Here is a 17455-nt window from a genome sequence, read left to right as displayed (position 1 = left end):
AACCTGACTCCTCCACAGATTTCGCTTGGACACAAGCCTAGCCTACTTCAACAGCCATTCATTTTATAAGTGAGTAGTTATAAAAGATCAAGGCTCAGACCTTCCTCTAGCAGCTCCCTTTGCTTAAGCAAAGGGGGGAAAAAAGGAACAGTCCTATGTAGAGCTATGTCACTTTTGCTCCTTTTGATGTGAGGCCGCTTGGAGCTACTAACAAAATCAAGCAGGCTCATCACCCTGGGTTGGCTGGGATAGGACACAGTAAACATCCAGGAGCAAAGTCAGGCTGCAGGTTAGGAAGCTGCAGGTTAGGGAAACCTGGGTGTGAGTCCTGGCTGTGCTGTTTACTGGCAGCAAGAGCCTGGGCAAGATGCTTCACATCTCTGACCCCTGCCTTCTTTGTTTATAAACATGGCATCATGCCTATCCCAAAGGGTGCTTGAAAGATTAAATGGGATGTTTGTAAAGGTCCTAGAACTGCTCCTATCACCCCCAAAGGCCTTCCATAAATGGTACTTATTTTATGTATGCCTTAGTGTTAAGAAAATATTAAACACAGCAATGTTTCCAAGTTCTAAGTACGTGGGAAGCCTGTTCAGATAGTGGAAAACAAAATGAATTCAGAGCTGGCTAGAATCTCAGAATACGGGGACAGGTTAGGAATCATAGGGACAACTACTTCCTTTGCGTAACTCTGAAGGAACTGTATGTGTGGCAGTAGAAGGAAAATGAAGGAAAAATGTTCCTTTTTGGGCAGCCCAGGTGGCTCAGAGGTTTAGTGCCGCGTTTGGCCCGGGGCCTGATCCTGGGGTCCCGGGATCGGGTCCCGCGTTGGGCTTCCTGCATGGAGCCAGCTTCTCCCTCTGCCTCTGCCTCTGCCTCTGCCTCTCTCTCTCTGTGTCTTTCATGAATAGGTAAATAAAAAAAAAAAATCTTAAAAAAAGATGTTCCTTTTGTTTTTGTCAAAATATTTTCAAGGGAATTTTAATTTTTCACAATACTGGAGGAAAACCTAGAGAGCTTGTTGAAGAAAATCAGACAGACTTTTTAGGCCACTGTGCATGAAATAAATTATCATCTTTCAAAGACCATGGGAAAGGTGTCTGTCTTTTTTATTGGTCTCACCAAGCACAGGACCCTCAATTGCTGGGCTGCCTCAGAAACAGCAAATGCCACTGACACACTGAAGGACTCTAATGCTGACTGTAACAGTCTGTTTTGCTGGAGGAGAGGAGGCAAGGACAGAGGACTAGGGCATGGTATCAGGGACCAGCCATTTCCCATTTCCCGTACCTCTCTCACGAACTCCAAAGGGAGTCTGGTAAAGACCAAAGAACTAAGGGAAGCATTTGTGAAGATCGGTCTGCTTCTAGTAGGACACAAACTTTCCTTTCTTGTATTCCCCATATAATAGCCTTAACGCTCTACTTTTCCTTGTTTGTGGAAATTGTCTCCATGGCAATACTAATCTGAATTGTGCAATTTTCCTCATTTCAGACTTGTTTTCTCTATATCTGGTTCCCCAGGATACCTGAGCTGTACCTATCTGTCTGATTTTCACCCTGATCCCACCAACTGACATTCAAACATGGCTCTTCTGAAGCACTCGGAAGACTGTATCACGCACTGATGTTTCATGGACCTGAACCGGGCACTTCTATTGCATAAACCTATAAAGTAACATGGTGATTCAGAGAATGAGGAGACCAGTCTACGTTTCCACTAGGGTAGTCAAAGAACAGTCACATGAAGGAATAGAGGGAGAGGAACCGGCAAGGGTGGGGCAGTTTTTGTAAGGAAGACGCAATCATTACTATACAGAACAGTTATGCCAGGGAATTAACTGGAGATTTGCTGGGACATCTTCAGAAAATAAATAACACATTGCAACACAATTGGCATGCTGAAATAGGTTTTTTTTTTTTGCCTCTCCAGTATGAAAAGTTAGTCAGAAGTCGCTCCCAGGAATAGCAAAGGACCTTCCTTAGGGACAATCACAATGCATGGAGAAGGGTATTTATTTTTAAGGCAACAGGAATAAATTTCATTGTCCTTCCCAGAGGAGAGCAAGAATTACATTAGGTGGCCACCAAGTCTGGAAAGTAGGCAAATCTTTAATAAATGATTTATTGATATTACAATTACAAAGAATGACAAAATTGTATTATCTATATTTCTAGACTTAATGGCCACCCCATAGAAAGCATCTTTGGAATAGAAAAAAAAGCTCTAAGAATTTGTTTTCCCATAATCATCAAGCTGTCATACTTAATCTGGACACAGCTAGTGCAACATTTTCCTCAACCCATAGGCTCCCTTCCCCTTACCAACTATTTATAATATGCTTGGGTCACTCACAGGAGAAAAACACTGTCAGCATCAATATTTAGCAGCATCTCAAAATACATTTTTTTGTCTTGAATAAAAAGCTAAACCATTCTTTTAGTGCAATAATTTCATATGGTGTTATTACTTCTATACACAAGATATACTTTAACATTTATGTCGGTAAGCATCTCTTTTTTTTTTGAAGACTCCCAAAGGCTTGGAGGATTTTATTTTTTCACAATAAAAGCAAAGGGCAGTGTCACCCCATAAGAGTCAGCCCAGCAGTGTAAGTAGACCCTTTGCAGAACTCTGTTCCTGGTGCAGGAAGCGATCTGACGCCCTCCCCTCGCTCTCAGTTCTTAGAAAGGGATCTGAGAGGGATAAAAGCAGTAACTATCTGTATTGCTTCATAGCCTAGGAAGGGAGAAAACAGATGTAAAAAAAAAAATAGTTTAATAAAAATAGTAGAAGCCAAATCCTTTCATTCCAGGATGTCTGCAAAGGAAAGACTCTATGGAGCATGGATGCAGAAAAGGTATCACTCCTAAGAGAAAAAAATAACTTGTGGACAGTCACTCAAGGCCAGAGCAGCAACCACAAAGAGCAACTGGCTTCCATCGCACAGTCAGCAGGAGGGGCACCTACCAGAGAACTTGGGACAAGGCTGTGGCCACTGCCCTGGGCCTTTTCAGGCCTCCTGATGCTGTGGTTCAACAGCTTTTGGGGGACAGGGAAACCAGAGGCCGACAGTGTCACGTGTGAGAAGGCTACTATGGCAACAACATGACGAGTGTAAATCAGCGAGAGTTTGGGTTAGACGCCGTTGGCAATTCAGACTGGACTTGCTTTCCTGTGAAGTGCTTGAGATGTGCAGAGGCATCTTAGACAAGTGTAGGTGACCCTTCTTGTGAAAGGCAGAGGAGCCTCTTCAGGAACGCATTCTACTCATTCATTTTCATTTCAGTCCACCAGTTAAACTAGAAAAGACGCTGAAAGCTATCCCCACTAGCTTCTAACTTGGACACGGCACCAATACTACACATACAACTGAAAGAACAACTTTTTCCTGGTTCTTCCATTGGGCGGGCTCAGTATGCTTCTTTGGACTGGATAGGGGTGATCTTGTTTGAGAAAAGTGTGTAAACATAGGGCCAGATTTTGTTAGTCTCCGTTCCAGAAAATTGGTGGAGCACTCCTCGGCTTCTGAAAAACAAAACCCAACACATGAAGGCATTTTAGTCTTCCTTATAACATGGTATTGGAACAGGTGAAGATCCTGGATATACAGCAAGCATGATCTCATGGTCTATCACACACACTGCCAAGTGCCAAAGCAGCCCCCTCAAATCTATCAACACCCGCACTGAGCGTTTTTACAGTTCCGGCATGCTTGCCATGACACCGCCCCTCTTCTCCTGTTTAAAACATATCCAAGAGTAACATTATATGAACAATCCCAAATCTGCCTCAGTATGCACTTTCAAAAAACAAATCATTGACAAACTCTGGTACTGTAAAACCCTTATCACTTAAAATAGATCACAAAACACAGAATGTATCATAACGACATGATCAAGAATTTCTGATCTAAAGACTTACTAAAGTATTTGGGAGTTAAAAGGTCAGCAGGAAAAAAAAAAAAGGAGGTCAGCAGAGGCTGTAGACAGCTGTCCTGAATGCAGTCTGCACATGGGTTTTGCTCAGTTTGCAAGATGTTAAAAATGTTATTTGTTGCCAATATAAAAACTGGGTGTTTTTTTTTCTCCCCACACAGCCAGATTTCTGCTTCTCTTGAAAAACAGGGATCACTGGCCACTCTGGGCCTGAGTACCCTGTGGTAATAACTGGCTAGAACAGCATAGGAGCTGTACAGTTCAACTGTCATTCAATTGCCCAGATTAACATCGCCCACGGAGTCTGACACTCATTTCTAGTAACTGCCTGGCCCGTGCAGCCATTTGAATTTGTCATCTGTAGCTTATAGCTTTAGCCTTTTTTGTTGTTGTTGTTAAATTCCCTCTAGACAGGGACGCCTGGGTGGCTCAGTGGTTGAGCATCTGCCTTTGGTTCAGGACATGATCTCCGAGTCCTGAGATCGAGTCCCACATCAGGCTCCCTGCAGGGAGCCTGCTTATCCCTCTGCCTTTGTCTTTGCCTCTCTCTGTCTCTCATGAATAAATAAATAAAATCTTTTTTTTTAATAAAATCTTAAAAAAAAAATTCCCACTAGGCATATCTAGGCAAAAGTACCCTTCTAATCTTCTATCCAAATGAGATATTTACATGTGGCAGTATCAAAATATAAACCATTGTATTTCAGATCCTTGAAAAGAACGATGACAATAATCCTAGACAGAATTTTACAACCACACAAAGATGATCAGGTTTTGGTCCCTGTATTACAAGAATTTCAGCATAAAAGACCGGACTGTTTCTCTCAGATACAATCCCAGCATTTCACTGGACTCCCAGGGAGATACTGGGCCTTTCGGGTTTATCTAGCTTAAAGAAACACCACCCTACCTCAGCCTGGCATCCTTCCCACTGGGCGCCACACGGTTCTAACAGCCATCTGCCATGAAAATGTTGAAATACACTCACTTGTATAATTCAATGACTGGCTTTGCCACATCCTTGTACTGCCTTAGCCTGGCAGCCACCGCTTCAGGTTTATCATCCTCCTGCTGGACTAATGGCTCACCCGTGATGTCATCAATCCCCTACAAATACCAGAGACATCAGTTAATACAGCCAACACCTGAGTCATTCCAAAAAAAACCTTTCTGTGCAAAAAAAATCCATGTATTCACCTTTGACCCTTACCACATGATGAATCAGGCCTGAGCGACAATGGTAACAGTGAAAGTAATTGAAAAAGAAATAGCACTCTTAACAGTAATGTTAACCTTTTGTGAGAGCTGACACGAAATCTTTATGAACTTCTCAGATCTTTCCAAACATGTTCCAGTGCTGTTGATAAATGATACTTTATTTTTTTATTTTTATTTTTTTTTTAAAGATTTTATTTATTTATTCATGAAAGACACACAGAGAGAGAAACAGAGACACAGGCAGAGGGAGAAGCAGGCTCCATGCAGGGAGCCCGATGTGGGACTCGATCCCGGGACTCCAGAATCACACTGTGGCCCAAGGCAGGCACTAAACCGCTGAGCCACCCAGGGATCCCCCGATAAATGATACTTTAAATTTACAGTTTAGGGCAGCCTGGGTGGCTCAGCGGTTTAGCGCCACCTTCAGCCCAGGGTGTGATCCTGGAGACCCAGGATGGAGACCCAGGATCGAGTCCCACGTCAGGCTCCCTGCATGGAGCCTGCTTCTCCCTCTGCCTGTGTCTCTGCCTCTCTCTCTCTCTGCATCTCTCATAAATAAATAAATAAAATATTTAAAAATGAGTAAATTAATTAATTAATTTACAGTTTAAAGCTCCATGCTGCCTCTTCCAACAAAAAACAGCTTTTAGACAATGTCACTCTGGCCCTCTAAACATTCCTCAAACTGCCTTGTTTTCTAAAGTTTGAATTATTAATATGGAAAATCGAATGTCTAGGGAGTGCCTCGGCTCAACTGGTTGAGCATCTGACTCTTGGTTTCACTCAGGTCATGATCTCAGATTTTTGAGATGGAGTCCTCCTCCCCCATCAGACTCTGCACTCAATAGGGAGTCTGTTTGAGATTCTCTCACTCCCTTCTGCCCCTCCCCACTCTTGCACACTTTCTTTCTCTAAAATAAATAAATACAATCTTTAAAAGAAAAAAAAGAAAAATGTCTCAAAAACCAACTAGTTTCCTTTGGATAACACAAATCTAGGAGAAGGCATCTCAGCCTTGCCTCTGCTAGCTTTCAAATTCTTCCCTGAGATTAGGCTTACTCAAGTTATTTTACTAGCTCACATAATGATGTACCTAAAGGTAGATTAGAATAGGCATGGATTATATACCTATGATAATCAGGAACAAACATTCTGAGAATAAAAAATTGCAATTTAGAAACCCTAATTTTTTATGTATTTTAACCTCTTCAGGAAACGTACCTAGTTATAAACAGCAACACAGACGTATAGAGGATCTTGCTTCCATGTCCATGATTCTTACCCACCAGGGGAGACAGTCACAAGAAACAAATCTATCCAGAAGCAGGCTAGAGCAGAACCAAAAGGCTCAGGAAACTCAACTGGATAATCAGAAACCAGTTATAAATTTGAAACACACTAAAATTCCATTATAGCTCAGGGCCTTGGCACATAACTTGTACTTATGATTTATTGGTGAGCCCCATAATCATCACATGTGTATTCCATGGTTGTTATCCTGACCCAACAGGTGAGATGGGGGTGGGAGAAGGCTGTACATCACCTATATTCTCTTCAATTTTATTTTACTTAGAGCTGCAAAGCTCAGAAGTCATTTCCAGGACCTCAGATCACCTGTAAATATAACTTTTTTTCTAGAAAAAGCAGAATGATGCTAGGGTGACAGCATCCCTCCTTCTGGGAGAGCTGGGCCACAGTGGCTGGTAGACAAACACTTTCACTGCGGTCTTTGGAGGCACCACTGTAATTGCAGGTGTTCTTTTAGGATACCCAGTCTTTGAATAACAACTCAGTGTTAAAGGTTCTCAAACTTTACTAGAATCTTTGCTTCAGCAAGTCTAGGCAGAGCTAAAATGTGAAGTATCTGTGCTGGACTTCAGTGCATATTCAGAATCCTCTTTACCCCTCCATCTGTTTTTTCCCCCATACTAATTTCTTGAGAGAGAAAGGAGGAAGGGACCTAAAAAAGGAATTCCAGAAGTATTTATTAGATTTTAAAAAGAAGACTTCAAAAGGCAACTAGTGCTTTGCCCAAATGAACAAGACTCACTGGAACTTTACCATATCTATGGCACTCGGGAGCTGGGAAGGCATCCCAGCTCTTGAAGTTGGTTTTCTGTAGTAATTATTGACTGACTATAATCAGGTCTACCAATTCCATATACATTAATCCAATACAACGGAATTGTCACCCCTTCCACATTTGGATGATCGCAAGTAACACTAACACGCAATAACTAGAGGTAAGAATCACATTGAACTAATTCATGTCTTTACCAGAAAGAACAAGCTCTTTAAATGAATTTGTTCACTTAAAAAGCTCCTTTAAACATGTACCTTTACATAGGTTTATTTCATGTAAACACATGTCATTTTTGGAACTGTTTATTCTTCTAGTCCTCCCAGTCCCTTTACACCCTCACTGTCATCACTCCCATGATATCACCCACTATGACCCCAGGTCTTTATGCAGGCCTAGCCCTATTTATCCCTGCTCTTATGAAGCTGGAGAGCACATATCCACATACAAACAGATATGTGTAAAGAAGGAGGGTCACTGTTTTCCAAAAATGGAATCATTGTGCTATTTACTTTTTTTTTAAGATTCTATTTATTCATGAGAGACAGAGAGAGAGAGAGAGAGAGAGAGAGGCAGAGAGAGAAGCAGGCTCCATGCAGGGAGCCCGACGTGGGACTCGATCCCGGATCTCCAGGATCACACCCTGGGCTGCAGGCGGCACTAAACCGCTGCGCCACCAGGGCTGCCCAATATTTACTTTTCATATTCAGTAATACTTGGAGGAAATAGTACTTCAGATCAAAGCGGAAAGCAAGAAGCCATTCTTTTCACTGAGTACATGATATAGATATTCCATGATATAGATATTCTCTCGTTCATTTAGTCATCCCCTATAAGTGAACATTCATTTCTGTTTTCAGATTTTGTTTTTTCTCTAAAATCATTACTGAAGTAAGCATCACTGTGTACAGGACCTTACCTGCTAATGCTTTCATTTCTACAACCTATACTCCCAGCAGTGGGTTGAATGAAATACATATTTTAAAATGTTAATGTACGTTGCTAGGTTGCTTTCTAAAAACACTATTAAGGGACACCTGAGTGGCTCGGTTGGTTAAGCATCTGCCTTCAGCTTAGGTCATAATCCCAGGATCTTAGGAACACACCCTGAGTCCAGCTCCCTGCTCAGTGTGGAGCCTGCTTCTCCCTCTCCCTCCACCTGCTGCTCCCCACTGTTTGTGCTCTTTCTCTCTGTGTCAAATAAATAAAATCTTTAAAAAAATAAATAAATTAAAACACTATTAAAACATTATATGCCTAATAAAGATGAGAGTGCCATTTTCCAGATCCCCACCAGCAACAGATGTTATAAACCTTAATTTGCGTTTCTTGACCACTGGTGAATTAAAAAATTTCAAATACCTGTGGCCATGTAGATTTGCCCTTTTTTGAATAACCTATTCATATCCTTCCTATACTTTACAACTTGCCTCTTTCTTGTCAGTCTGTAAAAGTACTTGGTATATTCTTACATGTACGTGAGGTGGATTGAAGTCCAGGTTATATACCCTTCCACTAGGAGGGTGAATCCAACGTCGGCTGAGACGATCTTTGAGTGTTTCAAATGGAATGTTCAAAGTGATCACTAGATCCAGCTCACAGATTTTGTCCAGGGCTTCAGCCTGAACTAATGTCCTAGGAAAACCTAAATGCCAAAAACAAAACATAATCAAATGCAAGACATTTCCCAATTCCAATGAGTCAATGAAATATTTTCAGTTGATAGAATAATCAAATTTATATGTATACCACCCAGAAAGAAGTTTTTATCAGGAATTTCCAAATTTTTATTTGGAACCTCCAAAAATTTATTAGAAGAAAATAGGCTACTTTATAACCCAGCTTTGGCATTTGAGATACTCCAAGATTAAGGAGTTACACGACACAAGTAGAGAGTGCCCTAAATTAAAAATCACCAAATTAGTCCTGACTTTGCTCTTAACTACTCATGTAACTTTAGGCAAGTCATATCACCTCCATTTCCTCTCCTATGAAAGAAGCAAAGAACAAAATTATATTTGTGTTCTTTTATAGCTTTAACAGCGATTAGTGTATTAATCTTATGCTACCCCCAAAATTATAGATATATATATGTGTAATTATATATCATATATTTTTTTATCTGTTCCCTACTGCTTGCAAAACTCAACTGTGGTCTGCAATCTAGCACAGTAACTACAGAAATAAGAAAAACGCATTTAGGAATTTTATAGCAATTTCACAGTAATTCACTTACTGTATTTGATAAAAGGATTGCTGCACAGTAGATTAGAAGGAAAAAAAGAAACTCAGCTTTCACTACACATAGTTCATTCTAGGCTTCCCTTGGAACTTATTTTCTAATTTCTCCCATAAGGGAAATTATCCAATGGTCCCCGCAATATCTAACTTGTGATGCTATTTATTATAGAAGGGATATAGAATAAGTTACATCTCTTCCAAAAAGACACAAGAATGAAGAGAGCCAACCCTGGGGCATGTTCAAACTCTACTGTTATGACAGGGAAAGAAAAAGCAAGTTTCAACAGAGGTGAGGAAAAGCTTATCTTGCGGGCAGATCTCAGTTCACTGGCTATGATGTGCCTAACCCAAGGTACTCACATGTTCCCAATGGGCAAAAGGGTTACTCCAGCATTACAGGTAACACCAGAAGAAACTGCTTTCACATGCTCATATGCTGTCTTTTGTGATCCCATCATGCATTCGGACTGGCCTCAACATAGAAATAGGTATTTCTAATCTTGCAGCCCAGGTGCTGCTTCTTGTACCAACAGCCATCTACTTGTACTGTCTCCTTCCTCTCATAGTGGCTCTATGCCTAAGCATCCTCTTCACAAAAAAGGTGCCCACATGTTGGGAAATTATGTGGGAAATATGTTCATGTGTTTTTTTCTGAGGTGGGAACATGAGTGATTCCTTTCCACTCTTCTAGTTTCTAATATTTTTTAATTGAGCATATACTTTCAGAATGGAAAAAATACTGCCCTTAATAAAGAACTGCTGACTAATTAGACTTTTTTTCAAATCTCACCATCATTTGTTAGATCAAGTTAGGACTACCTGACATTTAGGGAAGTGAAAGATCAAACTTTATCTGCCTAAGATCAAGTACATTATGGCCACTTGGCCTTAGCACTGGAAGACAGCAATGCCTGGCACACAGTGGGCAAACACTGGCATGAAACACTAGCATAGTTGTCTTCTAGTCTTCCCTTTGGTGGCCATACTTATTTGTCCAGTTGCCTTATTTTAAGCTCCCAATTTAATTCTATGAAATTATAGTACTCTGTCAAGCCCTGTAAAAGTATGTCATTTTTTTTCTTTCCACTCTGGAATGGCTTGACTGTTTGCATCCTAATTTATTAAGCAACTTCTTTTTTAATCATTAAGTACAAAGACAAACTTAATTTTAGAATTGGGGCTTCACAATACCTAGGTATATCCTAAAGCTTTAAATTTGTGATAGCTGCCAGGTAGATAACAAAGTGATACTATCTGGGTCACCAAGGAGTGAGATTTGGCTCCAGGTGGGCCCTCAGGGCTCAATTCCATCTATGGCAACAGAGGTTGTGCAGTGGGCAAGGAGTCCAGATAAGAGTCCACATATCCTCTTTCCCACCAAATTCCTTATTGAATACTATACACAGCCTCAACCAGGTGCTTTTTGCCACCTCCACCTCCCTTCCCATAACTGCTCACTGTAAGCCAGGTCTGGGGATGCTGTGGGAAAGTTCAGTACCTGGGATCTATGCTAAGTCTATGAGTCAACTTTAGCCTAGCTTCCCCTACACTATACACCACAGTCTGCTTTAGAAAATGAGTTTCCTGAAATGGGATTTAAGACACGCCTCACTCCCTTTGTTATCCTCTGGTACTGTACCTGGACATCCAACACTGAAATTCCAGCAAAGTGAGAAAGGCACTCTCTCACAGACGGCCAGGGCCCACCTTTTTCCCCATATAACGCGCTCTTCATGAAGGCTTCAAATTGACAACTGGAGCCTGCAGCCAAAACAGTCCCAATCTTGGGAGATTAATCTCCATGCCACTCCCCCAAATCCCTTTTTAAGGAAAAACCATTTTCTAAAGCAGTGGCTTCCAAAGTGACCCTCACTGGAGGGCAGAATGAAAACAACCTCTGTTGCACTGTTGTTTTGTTCATTCTTTTTAAAATTTTATTCTGGCGGGTATATTTTATAAGGCATATATTAATAAAATCATATTATGATTAGGCACATAATTCACACAATCCATATACTGAAGAAGTAAAGTCAACATTTTTACTGATAAACGTGCACAAAGAACTTAAGGGTTCATTCCTCTAAAGACCAAAGTTCTCGGCCTCGGTCCCTGGCCTTGGGTTCTACATCACTAACCACTACTCTGACAAGAAAAGACTGTTCTTTATCCTTTGGATAGAGGATGAAAGCTGAAGAATGCAGTAGGAAAGAACAGGAAGCCCTGAATGAGAATATAACAGTTCCTCCAAGGAATACAAACTCAGATTTTATTGGCTACAGTTTCCTACTCTACTGGATAGAAGCCAGTCTGCTCAACAACCCTACAACAGTTTCTAAACTCTGGAGCCCTCTGGAGGAATGGGTGGAAAACACAACTGTATATAATAAAAGTTGAACTCAGAAGGAACAGATTTCAAAAATGTTGGGTAGTGTCTACCTTTGGGGCTCTCACATTCAGAGCTGCTAAAGACCAGAGAATAATTATGGTGGCTTAGAGGTCTTCTGTTAGGACAGTGGCTCTCATCATATCCCCCTATCCTTGAAATAGGTTAAAGTAGAAAGAACCAGGGAAAACACAGAAACCTACAATTAAAGCTAAAATGGAAGAGTTATATTTTAGGATGTTAATGCTGTTGGAATGCAATCATGTTAATGGTTAAGAAGTACCAACAAGAGAACTAAGTCATTCTACAACTTTAAGAGTTTTCCATCTAAAAGGGGACATCCACATTATCAGGGAAGACTTAAAATGGTGGTGGTGGTGGTGGGGGGGGACGGAGAGCTTATTACTGCCCAGATTCCATGCCATTCTTCCCAGAATGGAATACCTAGGAGCAGGGCTTAGGTGTTTTTTAAAAAGTTATCCAGGTAACTCTGGCTGGTTAAGAACCACCAACCTTCTCAGTGACAGCAACAGTGGAAGAACAATACTAACTACATGTATCTATCCCATTTGGGGGAAGGTTTAACACCACTTCTAAGCAGGTTCAAACCACTTTGAAGAGTTTTCTTTACCTCAGTTTCATGGCAAGAGCACCGGGAAGTAAATTCCCAAACTGAGGCAAATCTTTCCAGATTCACTAAGCCCCTATCTCAAGTGACCTGTTTATGCCATTCCTGTCCGGGATCTTACCTCTAAGAAAGTGGTGTGGCAGGGGACAAGATACAGTAGAATAGTGAAAACTGGACAAGTCAGAGACCTGGGTGCCAGGCTGCGATTTCAAAAGTGAAGAGAAGCAGTGGTAAGCTGGAAAACTCAGAGCTCAGTGGAACATGTTAGTTATGGGCACAAGCTCTGGACCCAGACACCCCTGGATTTCAAACCCAGTTCTACCCAGCCATGACTGCAAGAACTTCCACTAGCTTTGTAATCTCTCTCTGGTCCTTAGTCTTCTCAGATATAAAACAAGGGTATATTAATTTACTAGGGCTGCCATTACAAAGTGCCACGGAACAGGTGGCTTAAACAACAGAAATTTATTTTCTCATAGTCCTCCTGGAGGCGAGGAGTCTCAGATCAAGGTGTTGGGAAGGTTGGTCTCTTCTAAGGCCTCTCTCCTTGGCTTGCACATATGGCTGCCTTCTCCCTGTGTCTTCCAAAGGGCTTTTCCTCTGTGGAAGTCTGCATCCAAATCCTCTTCTTATAAAGACACTACAGTACTCTACAGTACTCATATTACATTAAGGCCCACCTCAAGAACTCATTTAACTGAATTACCTCTTTAATGACCTCATCACCAAAGAAGAGTCAAATTACAAGGTACTAGGGGTCAGGATTTGAACAGATGAATTAAGAGAGGCACAACTCAGCCCATAATAAAAGGTAATGCCTACTGCATAGGGCTGTTGGAGAATAAAAGAGACAATCTTTGTAAAATGTGTAAGATGTAAAGTGTTAGGCCCATAGTGAGCACTCAATAAATGGCTGCTGTTGCTCTTGCAGAGCTCTTTTTTTTTTTAAAGATTTTATTTATTTATTCATGAGAGACAGAGAGAGAGACACACACACACACACAGAGAGAGAGAGAGAGAGAGAGGCAGAGACACAGGCAGAGGAAGAAGCAGGCTCCATGCCAGGATCACACCCTGGACGGAAGGCGGCGCTAAACCGCTGAGCCACCCCAGGCTGCCCATTGTAGAGCTCTCCTGAGAGTCCTGCTGGTTCCCCAATTCAGGCAGAAGGCAGAATGAAAGAGGTCTTCATCCCCCAACTTGCCTTGATTTAATGCCTTTCCTGAGATTTGCTCATCTGGGGAGTCCCTGGTGTTTTGTGCTCTCTACCACAACTACAGCTCAGCCCCTGCAGTCATTAGCTACACAGTCTGCACATTCTAGGTCCCACACACTCAAAAGGGAGTGCAACCCAGGCAAGCTCTGGATTGGGCTCAGCATGGCTGCTTCTGCCTCAAGCTTCCCACTCTGCTATTTGCCCCTGTCATTACCTACCTCATGTTTAACAGTAAAGCACCCTAAGTCTACTTTCCTCGACCCCGTTCAATACCTTATGATGATGAGCTTTAATCTGAGTTAAAGTTAAACAGGCTGGTAAAATTCAGCACAGAGGCTCAACCTTACGCTGACAGCAGCAGGACGTCAGTTCCAAGGGCCTAATCCATGCACAGGTTGCATTAACCGGAACACAGAATCCATGTCAAGAAAGGTGACATTCATGCAGTCTTCCCCAGGAAGCCTCATTTTGGGAAACATTCACAGATGAGGTAACTGTGTTTGCGGAGAACCTGGACTCAATGGCTTCTAAGTCCACGTCCCCACAGTAATTCAGCAAATATACCTATGCGTTGTGGTCTACTGTTTACAAAGCATTCGCAGAGATTTAGTTCTTATTCTTCACACCCACCCTGGGAGGAGGTGGGCAGAGCAGGAACAAGGAGCCTGGGTTTAACAGATGAGTAAGCTGGAACTCAGTGAGGGTCAGCAGCAGAACAGGATTTAGGGTCAGGTCTCTGGTCTTGCAAGTGCTCTCTCTAGTCTACTATGCTGCTGTTCCGTGGGTATAAAAAAATAATTATTAAAAGAATCCTAAACGTCACTCCATCTAACTTGCTTCTACCCAAAAGAGCGGAGCATCCTGATAGCACCCTCACCAGCACAGTTAGTATTTGCTGAACATCCCTGACATGTCGAAGAAAAGCCAAAAGTATGCAGGGACCTAGAGGGCCTACTCTTGCTCCTGTCACCTCTCTCCCCTCATGTCTCTGCCCATCGCTGTGCCGGCCACACTGACATCCTGGTCATTCTCAAACCGGCAGCCTGTTATCGCCTTGAACACTTAGTTTATGTTCCCTCAGCTTGACACACTCTTGCTTTAGGTACCTATGTGTGCCCTCAGCTCCCCCAAGGCTTGGCTTAATACGTGCCTTGCCCGGGAGAACTTCTCTAACCACCCTCCTACACTGCTGCTCCACCCGACCCATGGCGCCCCTCCTCCCCCTCCCTCCCTCCTTTTCTTTTTTCTTCTTTCTTTCCTTTCCTTTTCTTCCTTCCTTCCTTCCTTCCTTCCTTCCTTCCTTCCTTCCTTCCTTCCTTCCTTCCTTCCTTCCTTCCTCTCTCCTTCTTTCTTCCTCTCCATAGATTTCAACGGCATTTACTCTATATGACTTAACTTTATTTTATAAGTGTTTCTACTCTCACCAGAAGGTGAGCTAAATCAGGGCAGAACCTTTACAGTTCTTTACTACTACATTCTTGAATACTCAAACAGTGCCCGGCACAAAGTGATGCTGCATAAATATTTGTTGAATGAGTAGATAAATTATGTGAATAGTTACAATAATTCTGCAAGGTCGGTATCACTCCCATTTTAAAGTTATAAAAACTGAGGCTCAGAAAAGTTAAGTGACTTGCCCAAAACCACACATTTAAGAACTGAGGAACCTAGACCGGAACCAAGGGCTGACTCCCAGAATCGCACGCCACATGCCACCTGATGCTGTCTTCTTCCCATGCAGAAAACTGCAGCCCAGGAGAAATGCCTGCTCATGAGGACTGCAGGAGTCCACCTACGAAACAGCTGGAGAAATCAAAATCCTGTGCAACTTCAGGGACACCACCTGGCCTGGTGCTGCAGGCACAGCCACACAAGATTCTCCACACACACACACACACACACACACACACACACACACACAAATGTCTGGCACCTGGCTTTTTTCTTTTAATGTATCTTGGAGGTTTTTTCCTATATAGTACATAATGCTCTCTCACTCCCCCAGATAATTGCAGAGCATTCCACGGTTTGGATGTACCATAATGCAACCAATTCCCAACTGATGGACATCTAAGTTGCACATGACTTGAAGCACACTAGGGGAAATAGCTTAGCATATGGAATATAGGTTCCAAACTGCCTGGGTTTGATGTGCACTTATGCCACCTACTCACATTGTGACCCTGTATCCATCTCTCTGCACCTATAAAACAAGCATGGTAATGTCCAATTCAGAAGGTTGTGAGGAATAAGCAAATTACTATATGTAAATCCCAGCACAGGAGCTGACACACGGTAAACAGCAGGGGGGCCGACTGGCAAATGGGGCAAAGAGCCAACACTGGGGGAAAATGAGGCGATAACAAGAAAGACATGAAGGAAAAGATAAGTTCAAACTTTTAGAAAAGGATGGAAGGAGCAGGGGGAGACAGGTTAGTACCTGTCTACAGGTACACTACCATCACCCAACACGCTATGTTCACATGGGAGAACAAGTCTCCCCCATAACAGAAGAGACAAGAAGGTCGCATCCTAAGGGGAGACTCAAGTTTTCTTTAAGGCAGAAGATAGAGTATTCTGCAAAGAGTCAGAGAAAACTCAGGGAGGAGGGTAGAGAATGTTATAAGGAAAGAGGATCTAGAGGGTACAGTGGAAAAATAAAGAATTAGGAGGAAGGAAGAGGGGAATCAGTAATAAAGAAAGCAAAGAGGATAAAGAAGACAAAGGACACTGAGGGATGACTTACCCTTCCCTTAATAACCAAGCACCACAGATATAAAAGGCACAGTTGGAAGTTACTAGGATCAAATAGTACAATTTTCAGGGCAGGTATGGTGTCCTAGTCTCTGACGGTGTTACAAAGGCCCTAGCAATGGGCTGGGGCTCTTTCTGAAGTCTGAGATGCAGAATCACAGGTCCTCAAGAGCAGCCCTGCTACCCTGGTTAGGCATGAGGCAAAGGCTCCATGAAGAGAGAAGTGGTTATATGTCTACAAGACTCTCAAAATAGGAATATTCTTCAGCCTACATATCCTAATTTAAGGCTTCAGGTCATACCATATGAAACAGCATCCTAAAAGGCAGCATCCTTTGAAGTGATTTACATCAGTGTCTCGAGTTGTGCTGAGCAAATCAAAGCAATTCAGATGCAATTCTCTTATCAATCAGCTACTAAGAACAGACTGTCAGGTAAGGTGGAACCTGACCAGCACATTTTAAACCATTTTTAGCAGAGTATTATTATCCAGCAATACCTTTTTTTTTTTTTAATGAATATATTGTCAGAGGAGCACAATATGAAGACTAGTGGAAACTGATTATCAACAAAGAAGGCCCCTGTATCGGGGCATGAGATGTTCATTTTGACTTTGGTGAGGGAAAATGTAGGTATTTTGCTCTTTAATACATTTAGTTAGCATTTGATAGTCACTGATCTGAGTTCTCTTCTAAAGATCTATTCCTGCTATGAGATTCAATTGCTTTGCACCTCAAATTGCTAGGATATTGGGATTTGAAAAGAAACCAGTGATGTAGACTAGACAAGAGAATTTGCCACTCTACGTACAGGTGTGTATTCTTTAAACCTTGTTGTTTAGGGGGATCCCTGGGTGGCGCAGCGGTTTGGCGCCTGCCTTTGGCCCAGGGCGCGATCCTGGAGACCCGGGATCGAATCCCACGTCGGGCTCCCGGTGCATGGAGCCTGCTTCTCCCTCTGCCTGTGTCTCTGCCTCTCTCTCTCTATCTGTGTGTGA

The 17455-nt window shown here is 42.3% G+C and overlaps 1 protein-coding gene across 2 annotated transcripts in view; it reads right to left on the bottom strand.

The window, feature by feature from the left end:
• Window positions 1–938: 938 nt before the first annotated feature.
• Window positions 939–17455, bottom strand: part of AK4 (adenylate kinase 4) — a 65322-nt gene continuing 48805 nt past the window's right edge. For both annotated transcript variants that reach the window (XM_055306058.1, XM_055306059.1), the window contains exons 3-5: window positions 8709–8881; window positions 4927–5045; window positions 939–3528 (exon numbers count right to left, since the gene is read on the bottom strand). In XM_055306058.1, coding sequence (XP_055162033.1) covers window positions 3414–3528; window positions 4927–5045; window positions 8709–8881 — 407 coding nt within the window. In that variant the 3' untranslated portion in view covers window positions 939–3413. The remainder of the gene's footprint in view (window positions 3529–4926; window positions 5046–8708; window positions 8882–17455) is intronic.

This window comes from Nyctereutes procyonoides, unplaced genomic scaffold (genome assembly GCF_905146905.1).
Source record: "Nyctereutes procyonoides isolate TBG_1078 unplaced genomic scaffold, NYPRO_anot_genome, whole genome shotgun sequence".
Taxonomy (NCBI): Eukaryota; Metazoa; Chordata; class Mammalia; order Carnivora; family Canidae; genus Nyctereutes; species Nyctereutes procyonoides.
The sequence above is the reverse complement of the archived record's forward strand: the minus strand, read 5'-3'. Positions and strand labels throughout refer to the sequence as shown.